This window comes from Erpetoichthys calabaricus, chromosome 7 (genome assembly GCF_900747795.2).
Source record: "Erpetoichthys calabaricus chromosome 7, fErpCal1.3, whole genome shotgun sequence".
Taxonomy (NCBI): Eukaryota; Metazoa; Chordata; class Cladistia; order Polypteriformes; family Polypteridae; genus Erpetoichthys; species Erpetoichthys calabaricus.
The window spans coordinates 941,354-958,134 of NC_041400.2; the positions used below are offsets into that span (position 1 = coordinate 941,354).

The 16,781-nt window shown below is 51.3% G+C and overlaps 1 protein-coding gene across 1 annotated transcript; it reads right to left on the reverse strand.

The window, feature by feature from the left end:
* Nucleotides 1–1,196: 1,196 nt before the first annotated feature.
* On the reverse strand, nt 1,197–16,567 carry dapp1 (dual adaptor of phosphotyrosine and 3-phosphoinositides). The gene is made up of 9 exons (XM_028805112.2): nt 16,387–16,567; nt 10,750–10,872; nt 10,312–10,445; nt 8,407–8,537; nt 7,041–7,088; nt 5,485–5,547; nt 4,994–5,079; nt 2,401–2,488; nt 1,197–1,790 (listed from the first exon to the last, which is right to left on the reverse strand). Exons 1-9 carry the CDS (start codon nt 16,437–16,439, stop codon nt 1,767–1,769), a joined length of 750 nt encoding a protein of 249 aa, XP_028660945.1. The 5' UTR covers nt 16,440–16,567; the 3' UTR covers nt 1,197–1,766.
* Nucleotides 16,568–16,781: the final 214 nt, after the last annotated feature.

Genomic DNA, 16,781 nt, shown 5'->3' on the forward strand with positions numbered 1-16,781 from the left:
TGCCTGTATCAGAATACACAGGGCCGTGAAAAAGAATTTGCCCCTTTCCTCTAGTTTTATTTATTTATTCATAACACTTGATCTCCAAACAGATTTAACATTAAAAAGACAGCCTGAGTAAACACAATACGCAGTTTTTAAAGGAGCAGTTGGTTGATTGAAGGGGAAAAAAAAAAAAACCCATGTGAAAAAATTGCCCCCATCAGCTTAATACACGGTTGTGCCCCTGCACTGTGGCGAAATTTTGGCCCACTTTTTTTCTACAGAGGTTGAGAGTATGCGCTGATCGCTCCATTACTGCACCCACCACGCGACGGACCACCTGAATACAGAATTTCTTGAGTTCCTGCCACATGGGAGGGTTTCTGACTGTCGTCGGCCTGCTGCACTAATGCTGCAGATCCCAGACTTGTGAATTTGTGCTGCTTCACCCAGCATCCCCACACCATTCCACTACCACCGCCATGTCTGACTGTGCGCTTAAGTGGTTTTCTAACAGTAGAATCTCGAACGCCGATATTAACTGGGCTGAGAGAGGCCTGCACTCCCTTAGATGCTCTTCTGTGTGTTTGGCCAGATGTACCACTCTTCATAGTTTCTCCGTTTCCGAGATGGTCTGCTGGGGTCTCACAGTTTTACAGATGGCTTTGTTACCTTTTTCCGACGGATACGTTTTAGTAACTGCCTTTGTTTTTAAGGTGTAGCGTGCCGCTTATTGAGACCTTTTAACCAACTTTGCTAAGACGGTGCTGTTGAACTGACGTTTAGATGCAGTAGGGCTGGCAGCCATCAAGCTGGGGTGTCTCTAGTCTCATTTAACCTGCTGAGTGACTGACTAAGGGGGCTATTACATTTTCAGATGGGTGATAGAGGTAGTGGTGAATGAAATGACCATTTAAAGACCGTGGATTGTGTTTACTCGGGTTGACGTTTGTAGCATACGAGATGAATAAGCAAACTGAGGAAATCGGGATGGGGGCAAATACTTTTTCACGCCCTGTATTATGACAGTTATGGCTCCTGGTGCTTCTCACATGCTAGTAATTGTTGGCTGCACTCCTGATTTGACCCTCTGCCTCAGCATTGCAGTGAGGAGAACAATTTGGGATCCAAGGGAGGATGGGGTGCCAGTCCCTCAGTCACTGGGCACACAAGTCAAAGACAGCTATGACCTGAAACCCAACACGAGCCAAGTGTGCAGTTCAATATTTTATTGGTCAGTCACTGTAAACAATAAAAAGAGGAAAAGCACTAAGAGCAGCTTAGTCGAGGTGTGCTCCAGGGTGGTCTTCCATCATTACAGCCAAAGTGCTCACAAGGGACACCCCGCAAAATGTCACAAATTAGCGACTCGGCCATCAGCTGGTGATGATGGACTCTGACTGGCATGAGCTGAAGCAGTACGAGGACTTGGAACGCAGATTTGTAAAAGATCTCAGGACATGGCCGTGGACGCGGAGAACCACCTGAATGCTTGAAGCTTTAATTATCGGCAGGGGATCGGAAATAAAAACAAAAAACTCGGGTGGGTGTTAAAGCCCTCGGTACCCTGCGCCATTCCATTCTCCAGGTCCAGTGACTGAGGCCATCGAGCAGATGTGAGCACATCTGGAAGTCACCACCTGTGACGTCACGTGTCGTGTTGCTTGACAGCTGCAGAAGTCCAGTGACGCTGTTGGCCGCAGAGTTGTCCTGTTCAGGTACCATCAAATGGGGTCTCAGTTATTCTTCTCCCGCTTCTTGATGACAAAATCACAGCGTCGTCTTCAGATGCCTTTTTTGATTTGTGACTGTAAAACAGAAAAAATCACTCATTAAAAGTCCCACTTTGTGGTATTAAATGGTGTGGTGGGCACGTGGACCACAGGCTGTGCCACTTGTTAACACCTGGCATCCCACTTTGTTCCCAAGGTGTTAACGAGGTGATGGGATTTATGAAACTCGGAGGTCCTCCACTGGATACGCAACCTCGTCAACTGGCCGTGTGAATGGTGACGCGCCACAGATTACCTAAAACCTCCTCCAGAGTCACTTGTGTGGTGCAAACGCTCCACACAATCCAATACGGAGAGAATGTTTGTGACCAAATTGTGAAAGTGGGATGGTGCCACTCTGACCCGCATCAGTCATTCTGAGGGCACAGCACACGGGGACAACCATTGGAAAGGTCAGAGTTTAAAAATCAGTAGGGGGGCTCCTGAGGGCCAAGGAGGAAGGGAGATGCAGATGACAACTTTGTGAGGGTCTCCTCCCATCCCCTTTAGTGATAATCATTTGCACAACCCCAAATCCCCCCCAATCCATGCCTCGCAGTTAACGTTCCCAACATGGAGAGGACATTTCTGAATTGTTCTTCCACTACAATGCTGTAAAACTGAAGTGAAATGAAACCTCACTGACCAGCTTCCAGCGCAGGATCTTGATCCACTCGTCCGTCTCGACACTCGTCTTGGCACACAAATAGAAGGTCCTTTCAGGAAACACCAGGCTGAGAGCAGAAACAAGAAAGCCCGCCGTCCATTAGTAACCTCTTGACATCGGCCATTCCATTCTTGTACTGTCCTGCTCATCCTCTGTGCCACCATCACTACGGCTGGAGAAACCCCACACTGGCACAGCAGCCTGTTACATTAACTCTGCCAAAACACCTTGGCCATCCTGACCTGCCCACAAGTGGCTCTGCCCCATCCCGTGTAGGCGGCATCGGCAGCGGCACACGTTGTATACGATTGTGGCCAGCGCAGCACACGTCGTACTCGTCACAGTAAACTTAACTGGGGTAGCAGTTCCATGGACTGTACTCTTTAACCCTGGAGGACATCACCAATGTGCCCTCCTACACACCACTGCTGGGCACCACGGCCCTCACCCGGAAATCGATTACTAAAACCTGGGACACCAGGAAAGCAAACCTTGACGTTAAAGTGACCCACGTGGCCAATGAGCCTCGGATCAAAAAACGAGGGATCGAGAAAGAGTTAAAAAAAAAAAAAGATAAAAATAACGGTAAAAGGTAAGAATAACGAGGGGATCGAGAAAACGAGAACTCACTGAATATGCAAGAATATCTAGAAATGACATCCCAGTCCAGTGCTGCCAGCAGGGCCATTTAGGGTCCCCAGTTAGGGGGCTTGACACCTCGCACAGCGGAGAAAGGGGACCACATCGCTTCATGGTGTAGGACCCCAAAGTGTCCACAAGCTGTCGAGTGGTCCAAATCGATAATGGAGGACACATCGATTGATGATCTCCTGCCTGCCCGCTGAAGCTCCACAACATCACAGCATTAATATATGAGAGGTCATCAGACTTGGCATTTTATTTTTCAGCTTTGCTCACACGTCCAGATGCCAATGTGTTCCTCGGCTCAAAGCTGCTGGCGGCTCTCCAGTAACACTTCCTCATTCATTATCTCCACTTCGCTCCTTTTGATCTCCTCCTACACTGTAAAGCGCCAGGGACCCCGATCACAGCAGAAGGAGCAGCTATATACAGTAAGACCACCCCTGGTGGGCTGAAGCTGTGGCTGCCTTAGGTATACTGCTTGTTTTTATGGCATTGGTTACCGACATGTCCTGTCCTGTCCTGGTGGTGTTCCTGCCTTGCACCCCCTCTGCTGGCTGGGATTGGCTCCAGCTGCCCCTTGACCCAACTCAAGGTAGGGTGGGTTTAGAAGATGGATGGACGGATAGGTATGGGCACTGACTCATATAAAGCTAATGACTCTGAAAGGCGCTATATACAACCAGCCCAGTGCCTCATCTGTGAAGCACATGTGCTCATTGCTCTACTGGACATTTGATTCACGACTGCTTTGCCATCTGTTCATCTCGTGGGCAAGCCGTTCAGATCGGCGTGGCATTTGCTACAGAGTATGACTGGCACTTTGCAGGAAGGAGGAAGTGAAGCCATAGAGGGTCTAAATATAACTGCAGCGTCTCAGTCGACGGCCCCCCGGCTCTCCCACCCAGAACACATCTGATTCCTGTGATTGGCTGGTACTTGCTGTAAAAAGTGACAAAATGCAGCTCTAAAAGAGACACGAGGACGCCCAGGCGCCACACAGTGTACCAGGCCCACCCTACCACATTCTATAATAATAATAGGAGAGAGATGGTGGGCCTGCTAGGGGAGGTCTTGCCTTATCACCAGAGGGCGCTGTGCTGAGACAGGGCAGCGAATGGCTGCTTGTTTTGGTGCAGGGAGCCAATTCTGGGGCGTCACACGGGCTGGCATGAAATGGAACACTGAAGTGGCCCACATCACCAAATGGTCACCCACCACATTTTACATTTCACACCACTCTGCTCTCATTGACCGGCGTGTTGTTTTATATGAAGTGACCAAACAGGACCCCCACAATGAGGAAATTAAAAGAAAATAATGACTGGGAAGGCACAGGATGGCGAGGGTGCTGCGCAGCCACCCTTGGCAAGCAGATGTGCCTGTGATGTCACACAACAGGTGGACAGATGACAAAAATTCAAATCAGTAACAAGAAACAGCAGGCTGCAAGTATTAACTTTTATATAGCGCCTTTAGGTGGGCATAAACATTCATTCCTCCATTTCCTTAATTTGCTTCTCCCACTCTGAGTCATTCAGGAGTCAGTGAGAAACACTGGGCACAAGGGGGTGCAAGTCCACCACAGAGCACACTTCGCACCACAACAACACCGCAAGACCACCATCATGGGTGACAGACTGGGTAAAGGAACTCTGGATGGGATTTCAGACCACATCTGAGGGCCGATTAACACACACGTCTGAGATAAGGAAATAGAAAACGCGCACAGAGAGAACACGCCGACTCCACACGGAGTGCTTACTGTCACAGCGAGGGTCTCCCACTAAGCCCACAGTGGCACACGAGTCTGTGGATGTTGGTAGGAGGTCACCAGAGTGCCACTGGCAGACTCGAGACTGGCAAGTCCAAGCCCCCCCACCACCACCACCCCAATAAATGAAGATAATGAAGCTGAGGGGCGACTTACCAGAAGCAGTTGGTTTTGTCCTGAGAATAATCAAACTGGACAGCTGTGCATTCGGTCAAATCCAACGTGCGGATCGGCTCAGTGAACTGCAAGGACAAAGGCGTGTCACACAGGCAGGCTGGCATCTCGGTGGCACTCCAAGTGCGATGGTCTCGGGACCAGCCGGGTTAAATGAGGGAGTTAGTGGTCATAATATCACACTATGTGTGTCGTCCATCCACCCCCCCCCCCCATACCCCCCCACTTTTCCCTTCTCTGGGTGACCGGGAATCAGCGGCCTGCTTGTAGGGACCTCCTGTCAGCCCAACTGGGTTCCAGTGGAAAGCATGCTGGGATTGACCATGAGAGGTCTTAATGGAAGCCAATCTGGGGTCATCAGACACAGAGAAACAGCCCACCTGGGTGCCAGGCATTTACTGTATGTGCCCAGTCTGCACACACGGACACTCACTCCTCACTGGCAGACCCCCCAAGACGCTTGCTCAGCTCACCATCTTGTCCTTGTAGTACTTCAGCTCATTCCTGTTCAGAGTGAACCAGCGGGTCTTCCAGCTCTGCAAACGGAAAGAGTGGACATGAGAGCCAACCGAGCCCGGAGACATGCGGGCAGACATCCTGCCATACAGCAAAGGTGCACTGGGAGGGCAACTCCTCAGAATTCACAAAGGTGCTATAATATATAAATATGGAGAGGCGCTATATAAAACATAGATAGCCTCCCTCTGTCATCACAGAGGGCCAAGTGTTGTGATTGGCATGAAAATGTGGAAGCCCAGAGGAGTCATGTGCCATCTGGCGAGTTTACCTGGCAACCCCAGGACCAGCTGCGTGTTTCAGGCTGAAGGTTTGTAAAGTGACAGGGACGTCACTAGAGGGGAATGAACTGGCAACCTCTAGTCTGCCCCTAAGTTATTAGGGGGTGTGCTGTGAATATGGCGAGTCACAAACGCCGGGCACCCCATTAAAATGCAAGCAACTGCCAGATTAGCACCACTTGAGCCGTTGCCAATTGCAACTGCATTGATTGGCTGGCATGGAGACGTTTTGTAGACTCTACATCTCGAGGAGAAAAATTTACAGACGGGCACTGTAAGGGGCACATCGGCATATCCAGTTACTTGGGGGCACTTTACTATTTAACAGTTTCATTTGGAAGAAATTTTAATTTCACAGTTTTTGCACAATTGGGGGTCTCCTCCATGGTATCTCACTATGGTGGCATTGCTGTTTCTCTCCTTCTGGGAGCTCCTTGACCCCCCGAGTTGTGCTGTGGACCCTGATAAGGCCCAGGGTGCAATAAGGGGGCAGCACCCAATAGAAAACTGAGGTGGGGGGCCAACAGCCTCTTGCCAATCACACCTATGGGTCCGCAGTACTGGGTGGGAAGGCGGCTTAAACAGGAGGCCTAACAAGCCGTTATCCCCTTTTGACCCCAGCGCTTGTGGTCCTCATGTCCAGATGCCACACCACCTTACCGCTTCTGCTCCAACGTGTTGTACACCCCAATCCCCACACTGCAGACCCACTAAATGGGGCACAGCCCTGAAGGGTCAAGGCAGAACTGAGAAGCTGAAGGTAGACCCTCACACACCTGAGCAAAGGTGAACAACCACAAGGACTCGCTGTGGCTGAAATGAGCTGGTGTCCTCATAACAAAATATCAGTGCCCACCTCAGGATGCCAGATGCCCCTCCTTGCAACTCCTCATCAGCAGGACTACCCCCTATGTTTTTAAATTTCCCCCTTCACTTGAGGAGCTCATTTCCCAATTTGTCACTTTGTCAATGTCACAAAGAGCCAGGATTGACTTTGGACCCAGCTTTTCAGGCTCCATCTGTCCATCAGTTTTTAGTTGGCTTGATAGATAGATAGATAGATAGATAGATAGATAGATAGATAGATAGATAGATATGAAAGGCACTATATAATAGATAGATAGATACTTTATTAATCCCAAGGGGAAATTCACAATTAGCAATATTAGCAGGTATTGGTGTCAGAAAGAGGGTCCAACCAAAAAACCAGGCGATGCGCTCTGGGGTCTTACCTTCACAATGGCTCCTTGTTTGATGAGGTATCCTTCCTTTGTCCCAAACTGTGAGACAGAAGAGAAGCGGGACATCGTGAGCTCCCCAACAAGTAATGTCATGGTGGCCTAACGTGGCCCAGTGACACAGCACAGAGATGCCATGGTGCCACTACTCGTAAAGACTGAAGACTCAGTACCTTTGTGGCAAAGACAGATGACATCAAGACCTACCACTACAGCAGACTGGCACATTAGCACTGGTGCCCATTTCACCCACTTTAGGGTCTCATGGGCAGGAGGCTCATGTCACGTACCTTTACTTATTAGGATGAAGTTGTGGGTTCTGGTAACGAAGAGTGATGAATGGGCCAAACTTGGCATGAAGTGGCATCCACCGAGACACATGACAGGTGAACTACTAGGCACGAGGCTGCCCTGGGCATGGACCCCTGAACATAACATGTCGGGGTAACAATAATGAACGATTCATTACATTTATATAAAGTGCTTCACATAGACGGTGGGGAGCCCCTTCAATCACCTGGGTGACGTGACAGCAGCCATTTGATGCCAGTGTGCTCACCACACAGTAGGTATCTGCTGGAGACAATTAGAGATGGGGGGGGGGGGGGGGTGATTAGGGGTCCAGAATGGTCAGTCCATGCTAGACAGTTTAGCCAGGACATCAGGGGACATTCCATTCCTGATCACCTCACAGAATGTGGTGGCCTGAGGGGGACATCAAAATGACACAAATGACGCGGCCTCAATGAATTTCAAAGGACTGGCTGCTCATTTTTTGTATTCTGGTGGGTTCATGAATGCCCCCAGATGATTATCGATGAGTGGCACACGCGTTAAGACCCAAAGCATTTGTCCAGTCCACCTGTGTGACAGAAGCACTTGATGGGTGGCCAGTCAGTAGCGTGGGACGAGACAAAAGCAGAGAGGTCAGTGTGGTCCAGAGACAAGAACAGGAAAAGCAAAGCTTAGCCTGGGGTGGTGGGGGGTCACCAAGACATGGTCACTTCTCTCAGGACACTGCGACTGGACGGTACGTCATCACTGCCCACTTTACCATTTTTAACATTTGTCAGATGACCCAAATCTTCAGTCGAGGGTCTCTTACAACGAATCAGCAGTGTAACAATCCAGTCTTGAGAAGCCCACTAGTGGTGCCACACACACACACACACCCTGGGTTCAAGTCACAGGATGAAAGATGGCCAAAAGCCCACTGGAGGTCCAGTGGGGTCCAAGGTTTAAGACTGAGAATAGACACCTCAAGGGCACACCAAGACTGGGCACCATGAAAGCCCTGCCTCCCTGGGCTCAGCTTACCAGCTTTAACCAGAGACCCTTCACTTCCCACCTGAGGACTTACCGAGGGAGCGCTGGGAATGAGGTCATCCTCCGTGCGGCCGGTCTGCATGGCGGTGTGGACTCGGACCGACTCGTAAATGGACGGCTCCTCCACCTCTCGAGGGTATGGGTTTTTTAAAACAATGAGGGTGCCTAAAAGAAAGAAGAGGACATGTGAGACCCGACCACGGGTCAGCATGAGGGGCAATTCTACTTGTCCAAATGTCCACTCTTGTGTGGGACAAAGGGGAGCAACACCAATGAATACAGAATTAAAGAGATCTCCTCCTACCTGCCACTGTCGACCAGAGGGGTCACTCACTCACATTTAGTGGAGAGGAGCTACAGTAGATAGGACGCTAGACGCCCCAGGTCTCCTGCAGGGGTCAGCACTGGGGCCACCGGTCTTTAAAATATGCATTAATGATCTGGACGACTGTCAGTAACAAGTGGAGGATGACACCAAACCAGGAGAAAGCCACCTTAATAAAAGGACAAGTGTCTGTAGGGTCGCCATGTCTCTGTCATTCCAACAGATGGCGCTTCACAAACGTTAGCACTGCTGTTATGAATCCCATGCCAGATGGCATATGACAGAGACGTGTGCACCGAGTGGCGCTCTACAAGTGTTAACGCTGAGGTCTGCGTTGATTATTCCAGTGGGACAGCCAGCAGTGAATTAGGTGAAGATTCGGGGGGGGTGGGCCAGCCACACTATTTACATCCAGGCTGTGGACAGAAGCCAGTAAGAAAGCTAAATAGGACTTTAGGTTATATAGCGCCCTGATGTGTGCAGCACACACTTATCTGGAATCCTGCAGGCAGTTGGGGTCTCCATACTAGCAACGTTCAGGACAGCATGTGGGGCCAAGTCAGGACCATGGAGAGCAATCAGTGAGGAGGAGGAGGAGTCAACAGGAATAAAGTGTTTGAATGCACTTCCCCCACCCGAGCAGGGCCAGCGCAGAAACGACCCCCTGGACCGGGCACCACTCCACCACAGGGTGAACACACACACACACACACACACACACACGTGAGAAGAGCAACTAGGCTGCCTCAGGACATGAAGGAGAGCAACCCAGGAGGGAGGACTGAAGGAGTCGACCTTCCTCGAGTTAAACGATGACAACTGGACATCTGGTGACATTTGATGTCCTCCTCTCTGGAATGTCAACGGCACAATGGGGGGTGTATGTAAAGGCAGCATCCGGTGACCACACCAGGACAGACCCTGCACACCAGCGTTAAGCGGTCATGTGGCTTGGCGTCGAGTCTGCACTTTAAGTGGCATTACGTCAACAGCAGCAGGCACGTCGTGTGTCATCTGGCACATACCAGTAGGACACTCTGCACATGTGACAATCAGGACCCCCTAAATCTCTCACACAGGGGTGGGCCCTGGAGGGCCGCAGTGGCTGCAGGTTTTTGTTCCAACCCAATTGCCTAATGACAAGCGCTTCTTGCCTAAGTGACACTTCTGCCACATTTTGGTGGTCTCGCTCGTTAAGGTTTTGAACCCCTGTTGCTTATTTCAGTCACTTTTCAAAGGCTCCTTATTAGCAATAAGATGCCAATAACAAAGGAAAGCAGCAGCCCTCCATTGACACCCGTGTGTGTTTATCGCGCACTATTGGGTTTAATTAAATGCTTGAAGGAAAGTGAAGGACCGAGAAGTGCTCCTCCATTTTAGGGTGACATCCTTAGAACGGAAAACAGGAAATCTGGGATACGAGAACGGCCCGACACGGCGGCGTCAAAGCACCAACAAGCCGTGACATTTCTAATTAAGCAACCGGGTTGGAACAAAACCTGCAGCCACTGCGGCCCTCCAGGACCAGCATAGCCCACCCCTGGTCTAACAGCATGTGTGGTGCCACCTGCTGGTGACAGAAAGACGTACAGAGGAATGACAAACGTGCCTCACCTGTTTCGCTGCCGATAAGCGGCTGGTTGGCAAAATGGCCGACGAAATCCTTAAGGGAGGAGAACTCGTTGAACCCAAACGTGTAGGTAAAGCCCGAGTGGGTGACGTGGAAATGCTTCACCGAGTCCTTTGCTCTGCAGTGGAAAGTCAGAAACAGACATCTTGATATAGACGGGGGGGAGGGGGCTTCAGTCTTTCTGAATAGAGCCCCCCCCCCCCACAAGGTGATGAAGAACACAACGAGAGCACACCAGAGGGCTGACCTGAAGACAAGTTAAGCTAATCAGGGTCCTAGTAAAGCCCACGAAGGAATGGGGGTCCCAGCTAACGTGAAGGAGCCCCCCCCCCGCCTCTTATACCCATGAAATGAACAGCTGCCCACCCTGCATGAGGGTCCGTCTACGGTGGCTGAACCCAGTGGTCTAAATGAGGACGCACCTCACCGACAAGGCGTAGCTGTCTGGGCCTTCATGGCTTTTTCTCAGCAGGTAACTGCCATCCGTCCCGTTGGTGAGCAGCAGGGCCTCGGTGGCGTGTCTGGTCAGGTCATGGTGGTACCAACTAGGAGAAAAAAAAAATAATTAAATGAAATTAAAATGGCAGTAAGCTGGGTGGCACCTGGTGGGCAAAAGAAACTTCGGGGTTTCTGCATTATAAGCAGCACTAGAGAAGGTCCAGAGACCGGCCGATTCAGGACCATGGAGAGCCACCGAGGAGGAACGCCACCTTTCAGATGAAGACTACGAGGTGGCCCGGCTGTCACTGTGAAAAAAGGCTCTTCAAAAAGAACACGGCCGGAAACTTCACCCAAAATGGTAGAAACGATCTCTTCACACGGAGAACCACAAACCCAGGAATAAGTGACCAAGAAGTGAGGCGGGCGGCAGGACTTAAAGAACCTTCAGACAACAGCAGATGACAAGGGACAGCCACCGTGGTCTGACGATTCTCTCTCTGTCATCTGGAGTACGAGGGGCGCCAGGCAGAGACCCCCCTTTGACTTTCGTGTCGTGATTGCTGTCTGTTATGATCTGCCCAGCTCTCTACCCTCAAAATGGGCGTCAAGCTGCCCTGAGGTCTACCATCAAGGGGATCTGTGCCCAAACTCAAGCAGCAGGCTTCAGTCCTGCACTTGTAACAAAAAGGGGGTAACGGGGGGTGCTGAAAAAGAAAAAAAAAAAAAAAGTCAACCTGGTCCAAAAACATCCGCCTTCTAAAGCCACTTCCACAGGGGCAGAGCCGCAGGGAGTTCACTGTTCCCAAAAATAAGTGCGTCTTCTCCCAGCCACCTCCGCCCCTGCGTCTACTTTACCCTCGAAGCCCACCAAAGTCAGCAATTTGCTGCCCACAAGCCTCGACTCATTTTAGCACCTGCTGTGACACTCAACAGGCGCTTTGAAAAAGGAACTTGGTCGTCATTCGCACTTCTTCATCGTGGCGCTTTTTTTTGGTACCCGCCAATGAGACCAAGTGCCCGATGAAAGCAGAACGGCGTCAACTTCTCTTTTTTGCTTTCTTTTTCCTGCTTTGCATTTCACAAACAGCGGAGCACTCAGAGCGAAAAGTGCTGAAGAAGTAAACAAGCCGGGCAATGCCTCCTCTGCCAATCAGGGGCAGCTCCGGTTCGTTCTACTAAAACGAAAGCCCCCCACTAAGCCGACCCTCGTGCTGCGTCGCTCACGGATTTCATTTCGGTTTCAGTTCAAGTGCACCGAGTGACACGTCCATTTGTCAGGACACACGTGTGACATTCAGCACAAGCTGGGAGGGGGGGTTCATCATGTGATGACCCCACATAACACCGTGGGTTACCGGAGGGTGGTGGGCTTGACTTTAGAGTGGCGAATGGGTCCCCCCCGACATCCAAACCAAGCAGGCCCTGGCCCACCCACTTGAGGATGTCACCCCACTCCACTCCACACTCCTCAGCACCGTTCCTGCACGTCTATGGTGGGCAGAGGGTGGCAGGACTCCCGACTGCTTCTGAAGCCTTGAGCCCAGTGGCGCCCCCTCCAGGTCGCAGTGTTGGCATCCAGATCAGACACTCGGGGGGCCTCTGCCCTGGTCCTTCACTCCTCCTTTGTTTCTCTTAGAAGGACACATGACAACTAAGCGTCACATCTCGTGGACACTGAACTTCAGGTGGCACTCGTGCTAAATTAGGATTGTGTACCAGAGTCTGTGCCCTGTGCCAACACAGTCGAGTTTGGACACTGCATTCTGCCATCTGATGCAAACTGCAATCCAGGCTTACTGTGGCTGAAGAGGGCAATCGAACTGGGAGGGCAGGGGGTCGGGGGGGGGGGGGGGGTTGAAGCTTCTGTTACATTTTGCCATCCCAAGGGACATCACTGAACATTCACAAATCTAATGGGTGACTCTGAAGGTGACATTAGGGGTCAGTGTACTCTGTTACCGACTGCCTGATATGCAAGCAAAAACCTGGACAGTTTGGGGTCCCCCCCCCCCCCCGGACCATGGCTCCATATGATCCTTGGGTGCACAGTTGGATGGGTCACCCATGTGGTGCCCACATAAAACACACATGGAGCCCTTATAGACTCACTGCCTGGGGAAGACGTGGAGACTTTGGCAGGCAGCAAACAGTTTATAGGGGCTTTTAGAGGTGGGCTGAAACAACACCCACACGTCCACCATTTCCTGTTACTGGGCCTGTGCCCCATGGTAAAGGGTGGGATGCCCAACTGTGGCGGGAGGCGCTCACATCCACTTATGACCAAGCAGGTTAGCCACCTGTTAAACTCTATCCGTAATCAGGCTGAGGAGCAAACTCAGGGTTCAGGAACTGTGAGACAGGAGTCAAGACCACCACTCCACGCCACGTCCCTGCCACCCACCTTGGCTTCATGTTGCTGTTGTTCAAACTCGTTTTCTCTCTCACTTTATCCCAAAGGCCAGAGTTGGGTAAAAGGGGTGACATCTGCTAAACAGGGTCGTGGGGGAGCTGGAGCGTACCCCAGAAAGCAAGGGGTTAAAGGCCAGAACACAACCCAGAGGGGGCGCCAGTCCATCGCAGGGTAAACACAGACACACACTGACAACGGGGGGCCATTTTAGAGTCATCAGTCCGCCTAACCTCCATGTCTTTGAACTGTGGGAGGAAACTCACAAGGAGACGAGGAGAACATGCAAACTCCACACTGGGGGAACCCGGGACCTGAACCCCAGTCTTCTTATTGCTACCACCCCCAGTTTTGGATGTTTCAGGGTCTTTAACCCACTTTACGGCCATCTTGAAGTTTTGAGGATGTGAGCTTGGGGTCCCCTTTGGAGTTTTGAGTGCGTGGAAAAACTTAAAGATCACAGGAAGGAATGGATACACAATAAAATGAACTTGGCACAACAGACCAGGGGTTTGAGCCCCCCAGTGACACCACCGCTTATTCCAAATATCAGGGCTGTGGGGTTCAATCGTATCCCTGGCAGAGTCCACCGCAGTCATGTCAGAAACCTGAGGAACCTGCAAACTCCACGCAGACGTCGACAATCAGCACAGCAATGACTGACTGGTCTGGTTGGGCACTGCGACGGTTCCTTTGTGTTAACTGGTTTCAAACTGGTTTGTCTTTCTGTGTGTTTAGTGCCTCTGCGTCTTTCACCTTTCTTTAAATACAAATAACCGCGGGCTTTTACGCACTGTGTAAAGTTTGCGTTTTATTTGTGAAGTTGTCACGGTGCCCGCACGCCGCCAACTTGAGGAATGTGACAAACGGGAGGAGGGCCGCGCTGTGCCAGTGATGAGCTTCACAAACGTAAACGTCATCTACGAGACGGCAGCACCGACTAACCGACCCCCCAACTTACCGTCTTTAACCCTTTGTTCCATTTCACCCTCCATTAATTATCGAGCTTGCATCGGCAGTCGCGGGGCGTTTTCAAAGAAAAGGAAGTGCAGCCCAACGCGTCGCTGTGTCGCCATCGCCATCTGCTGCGGTCGTTTGTGAGCCCCGTTTACACTCCCATCTCATTGGACTTTCCTTCTCACTAATGGCGGGGTGCAGAGCAGCTCGGTATCTTGCCAGCTTCACCCTTGACAGTACTGGCACTTTACTGGGTCCACTGCCTGATAAAGAAGCCGTTCATGACATTGAAAATGGACTCTCTGGGCACCAAACAGAAATCTTCAGCGTTATAACATGACAGGTGAAGATAATCTAACAGCAGGAGCCCTCCTGAAAATCAGGAACCCGCAAACCTGCTGTCTCCGGCCATTTATGAAACGTTGTTTTGAGTTTTTTTTTTTTACTGGAACCTTCGTAACCCTAAAAGGTCTCCGCTATGTGGCATCGCTCCGAAGTGTCACTCTGGCCCTTCATTTTTGAAGGTTATTGTTGCGACAGATTTGTCTCACTGACGAAATACGAAAGTTTGAGCTTTTTAACTAAAAGCAAGTCGTGCCGTACGTGTGGCGGTCGAGTTCGGAAGTCCGTGTGTCGCAAGCCATTTTGCAATGAGCCCGGCTGACCGGAGAAGAAGCTGCTGCCCGTTCACCAGAAAGACCAAACAAACTGCAGTCTTCCCTTCCCTTCCCTTCTCTTCCAGTCTGCCTGAGGCGGAGCGGACTTTCCAGTTTGACGACTCGGTTACATCTGAAGATCTGCCTCGATCGTTAGGAAGAAAGCCAGTGAGCTGCCATTACGGGATTTTAGTTTGGATTTGTCTCATGCTGGTTAGGAGAAGTGGCGCCTGGACGGACTCCAGTAAATTGGGCTGCGGAGGGTCAGGCTTTTCTATACAACTTTTATTATTTTATTACAGCGACACTCCTTACTAAACCTGCCACTTGAGCGACACACCTTGATATCTCAATTAAATAATCTAATCAATTAGCGCATGGTGTCCTCCGACCACGTGACAATAACGACATTGTAGAAAGCTGTGCACTCGACCTGCGACATTACAAGATGACATACGGAGGGCATACGAAGTGCCAATGCCCAGGCATGCAGCACATCACAATCAAAGTAAAGAAGGCAGGAGGAGAAACAATTTGGGGCTCAAACTAGAAGGTCCTGACTGACCGACCGGGGGGTATTCGGTTTTTATTTTTTGCCCCCTTTCACACACCCCCGAGAGAGCTCCTCAGTCGTGCTGTAAACTGCCCACCAAGCCTAATCTTTCTAAGACCGTGCACGCTGCCTGAACTGAGGACACAAAGGGGTTTCACGTCTGGAGGATGAAGGCGCATAGACCACCGAGGAGGTCTGTCCATCCATACATTCTCTCTAATCGCTCGTCTGATTCGCCCGATAACGGACTGGACGGGACGCCCGGCTATGGCGAGACGCGCTCACGTGCATTTATAGCCGCCTGCTAACCTCTCGATGTACAAACGGCTTCCGTAGGAAGCGAACTCCGGTTTCGGGTGCAGCGAGGCCGGACTCGAAACCCCTGCGCCATCTCTAACAGCAGACGAGGTCCCGGAGTTTCATCTTGCGGTAATCCATCTTTTGAATGCGCTGCCTCCGTTATTCGATCCCGTGTCGGGTAGCGGAAGCTGCAATTGCAGCCACGCCAGATGGAGAAGTTCGCAGACACAGCCAGCCATTCACCTACCTCCAGGAGAGGGTCGCGGGGCAGCTGGAGAAGACCCCGGTAAGGCAGGACCAAGCCCTGGTCGGGCCGCCTGTCCACCAGCGTGAACGCGCGCACACACACACACACACACACCCCCGCTTTCTCATTCGCTTTTGTTTCAGCAGTCCGGTGGGTAAGCCGCCCCCTGTCTGGCCAGGGTGCCAGTCTTTGCAAGTCGCTTTACTCTTATGGAGTTCCCTTAGACTTGGCGAGCCAGCACAGATTTGGAAGAATTAAATAACCAAAAAAAAAAAAAAAGAGCCAAAAGGTGTGACATTTTGGGGGCACACTTGTGCGGGTTCCAGGGGCGGCGTCCCTGTCGCAGTGCATAGTGGCAATCGAGTCCACGTCAGGGATCCTGCTAGCGGTGTCTGGCTCATTAATTCGGCGATTGCACTTTGAACGTTTTATCCTTTGAAGAAGTTAAAAGTCGGGGTGCCGACGGAGTGCGCCGGTCCTCGCGTTCACGCCTCTTACCTTAAAGACTCCAAGCCGTCCTCGGTGCAGTCGCTGCGGACGGAGTCGCCCATTTCCTTGGAATTTCTGCCTCAAATCGAAACCAACAACAAGTGAAACGGCACGTCCCGACCGAGAGGCGCTCAGGTAGACGCGCACCCCGCGACCAGAAGCGCAGCTTTCTGTGAAATGAGGAAGTTTGGCGCCCCACCTCTCGAGAGAACGCGGCGCGCGTGGCCTCATGGGAGATGGAGTTTCAGTTGCATCGCCGCGTCCGTTCATTCAATTCCCAAACTCGCTTACCCAGGTCAGGGTTGTAAGGGGGGAGAGAGCCGCGCACACGGTACGGGGGCACAATTTCCGCTTTCCAGTTGATGTGTTCCACTTTGTGGGGTGGCGGTGCCCATCCTGGCAGC

Coding starts and splice junctions, on each gene's coding strand:
- dapp1 (XM_028805112.2), bottom strand. CDS start 16,439: ATGGGCGACTCCGTCCGCAGCGACTGCACCGAGGACGGCTTGGAGTCT. Junction 7,089..8,406: donor TCATTCCCAGCGCTCCCTCG/GTAAGTCCTCAG, acceptor TCTGTCTCACAG/TTTGGGACAAAGGAAGGATA. Junction 5,548..7,040: donor AACAAGGAGCCATTGTGAAG/GTAAGACCCCAG, acceptor TTCCGTTTGCAG/AGCTGGAAGACCCGCTGGTT.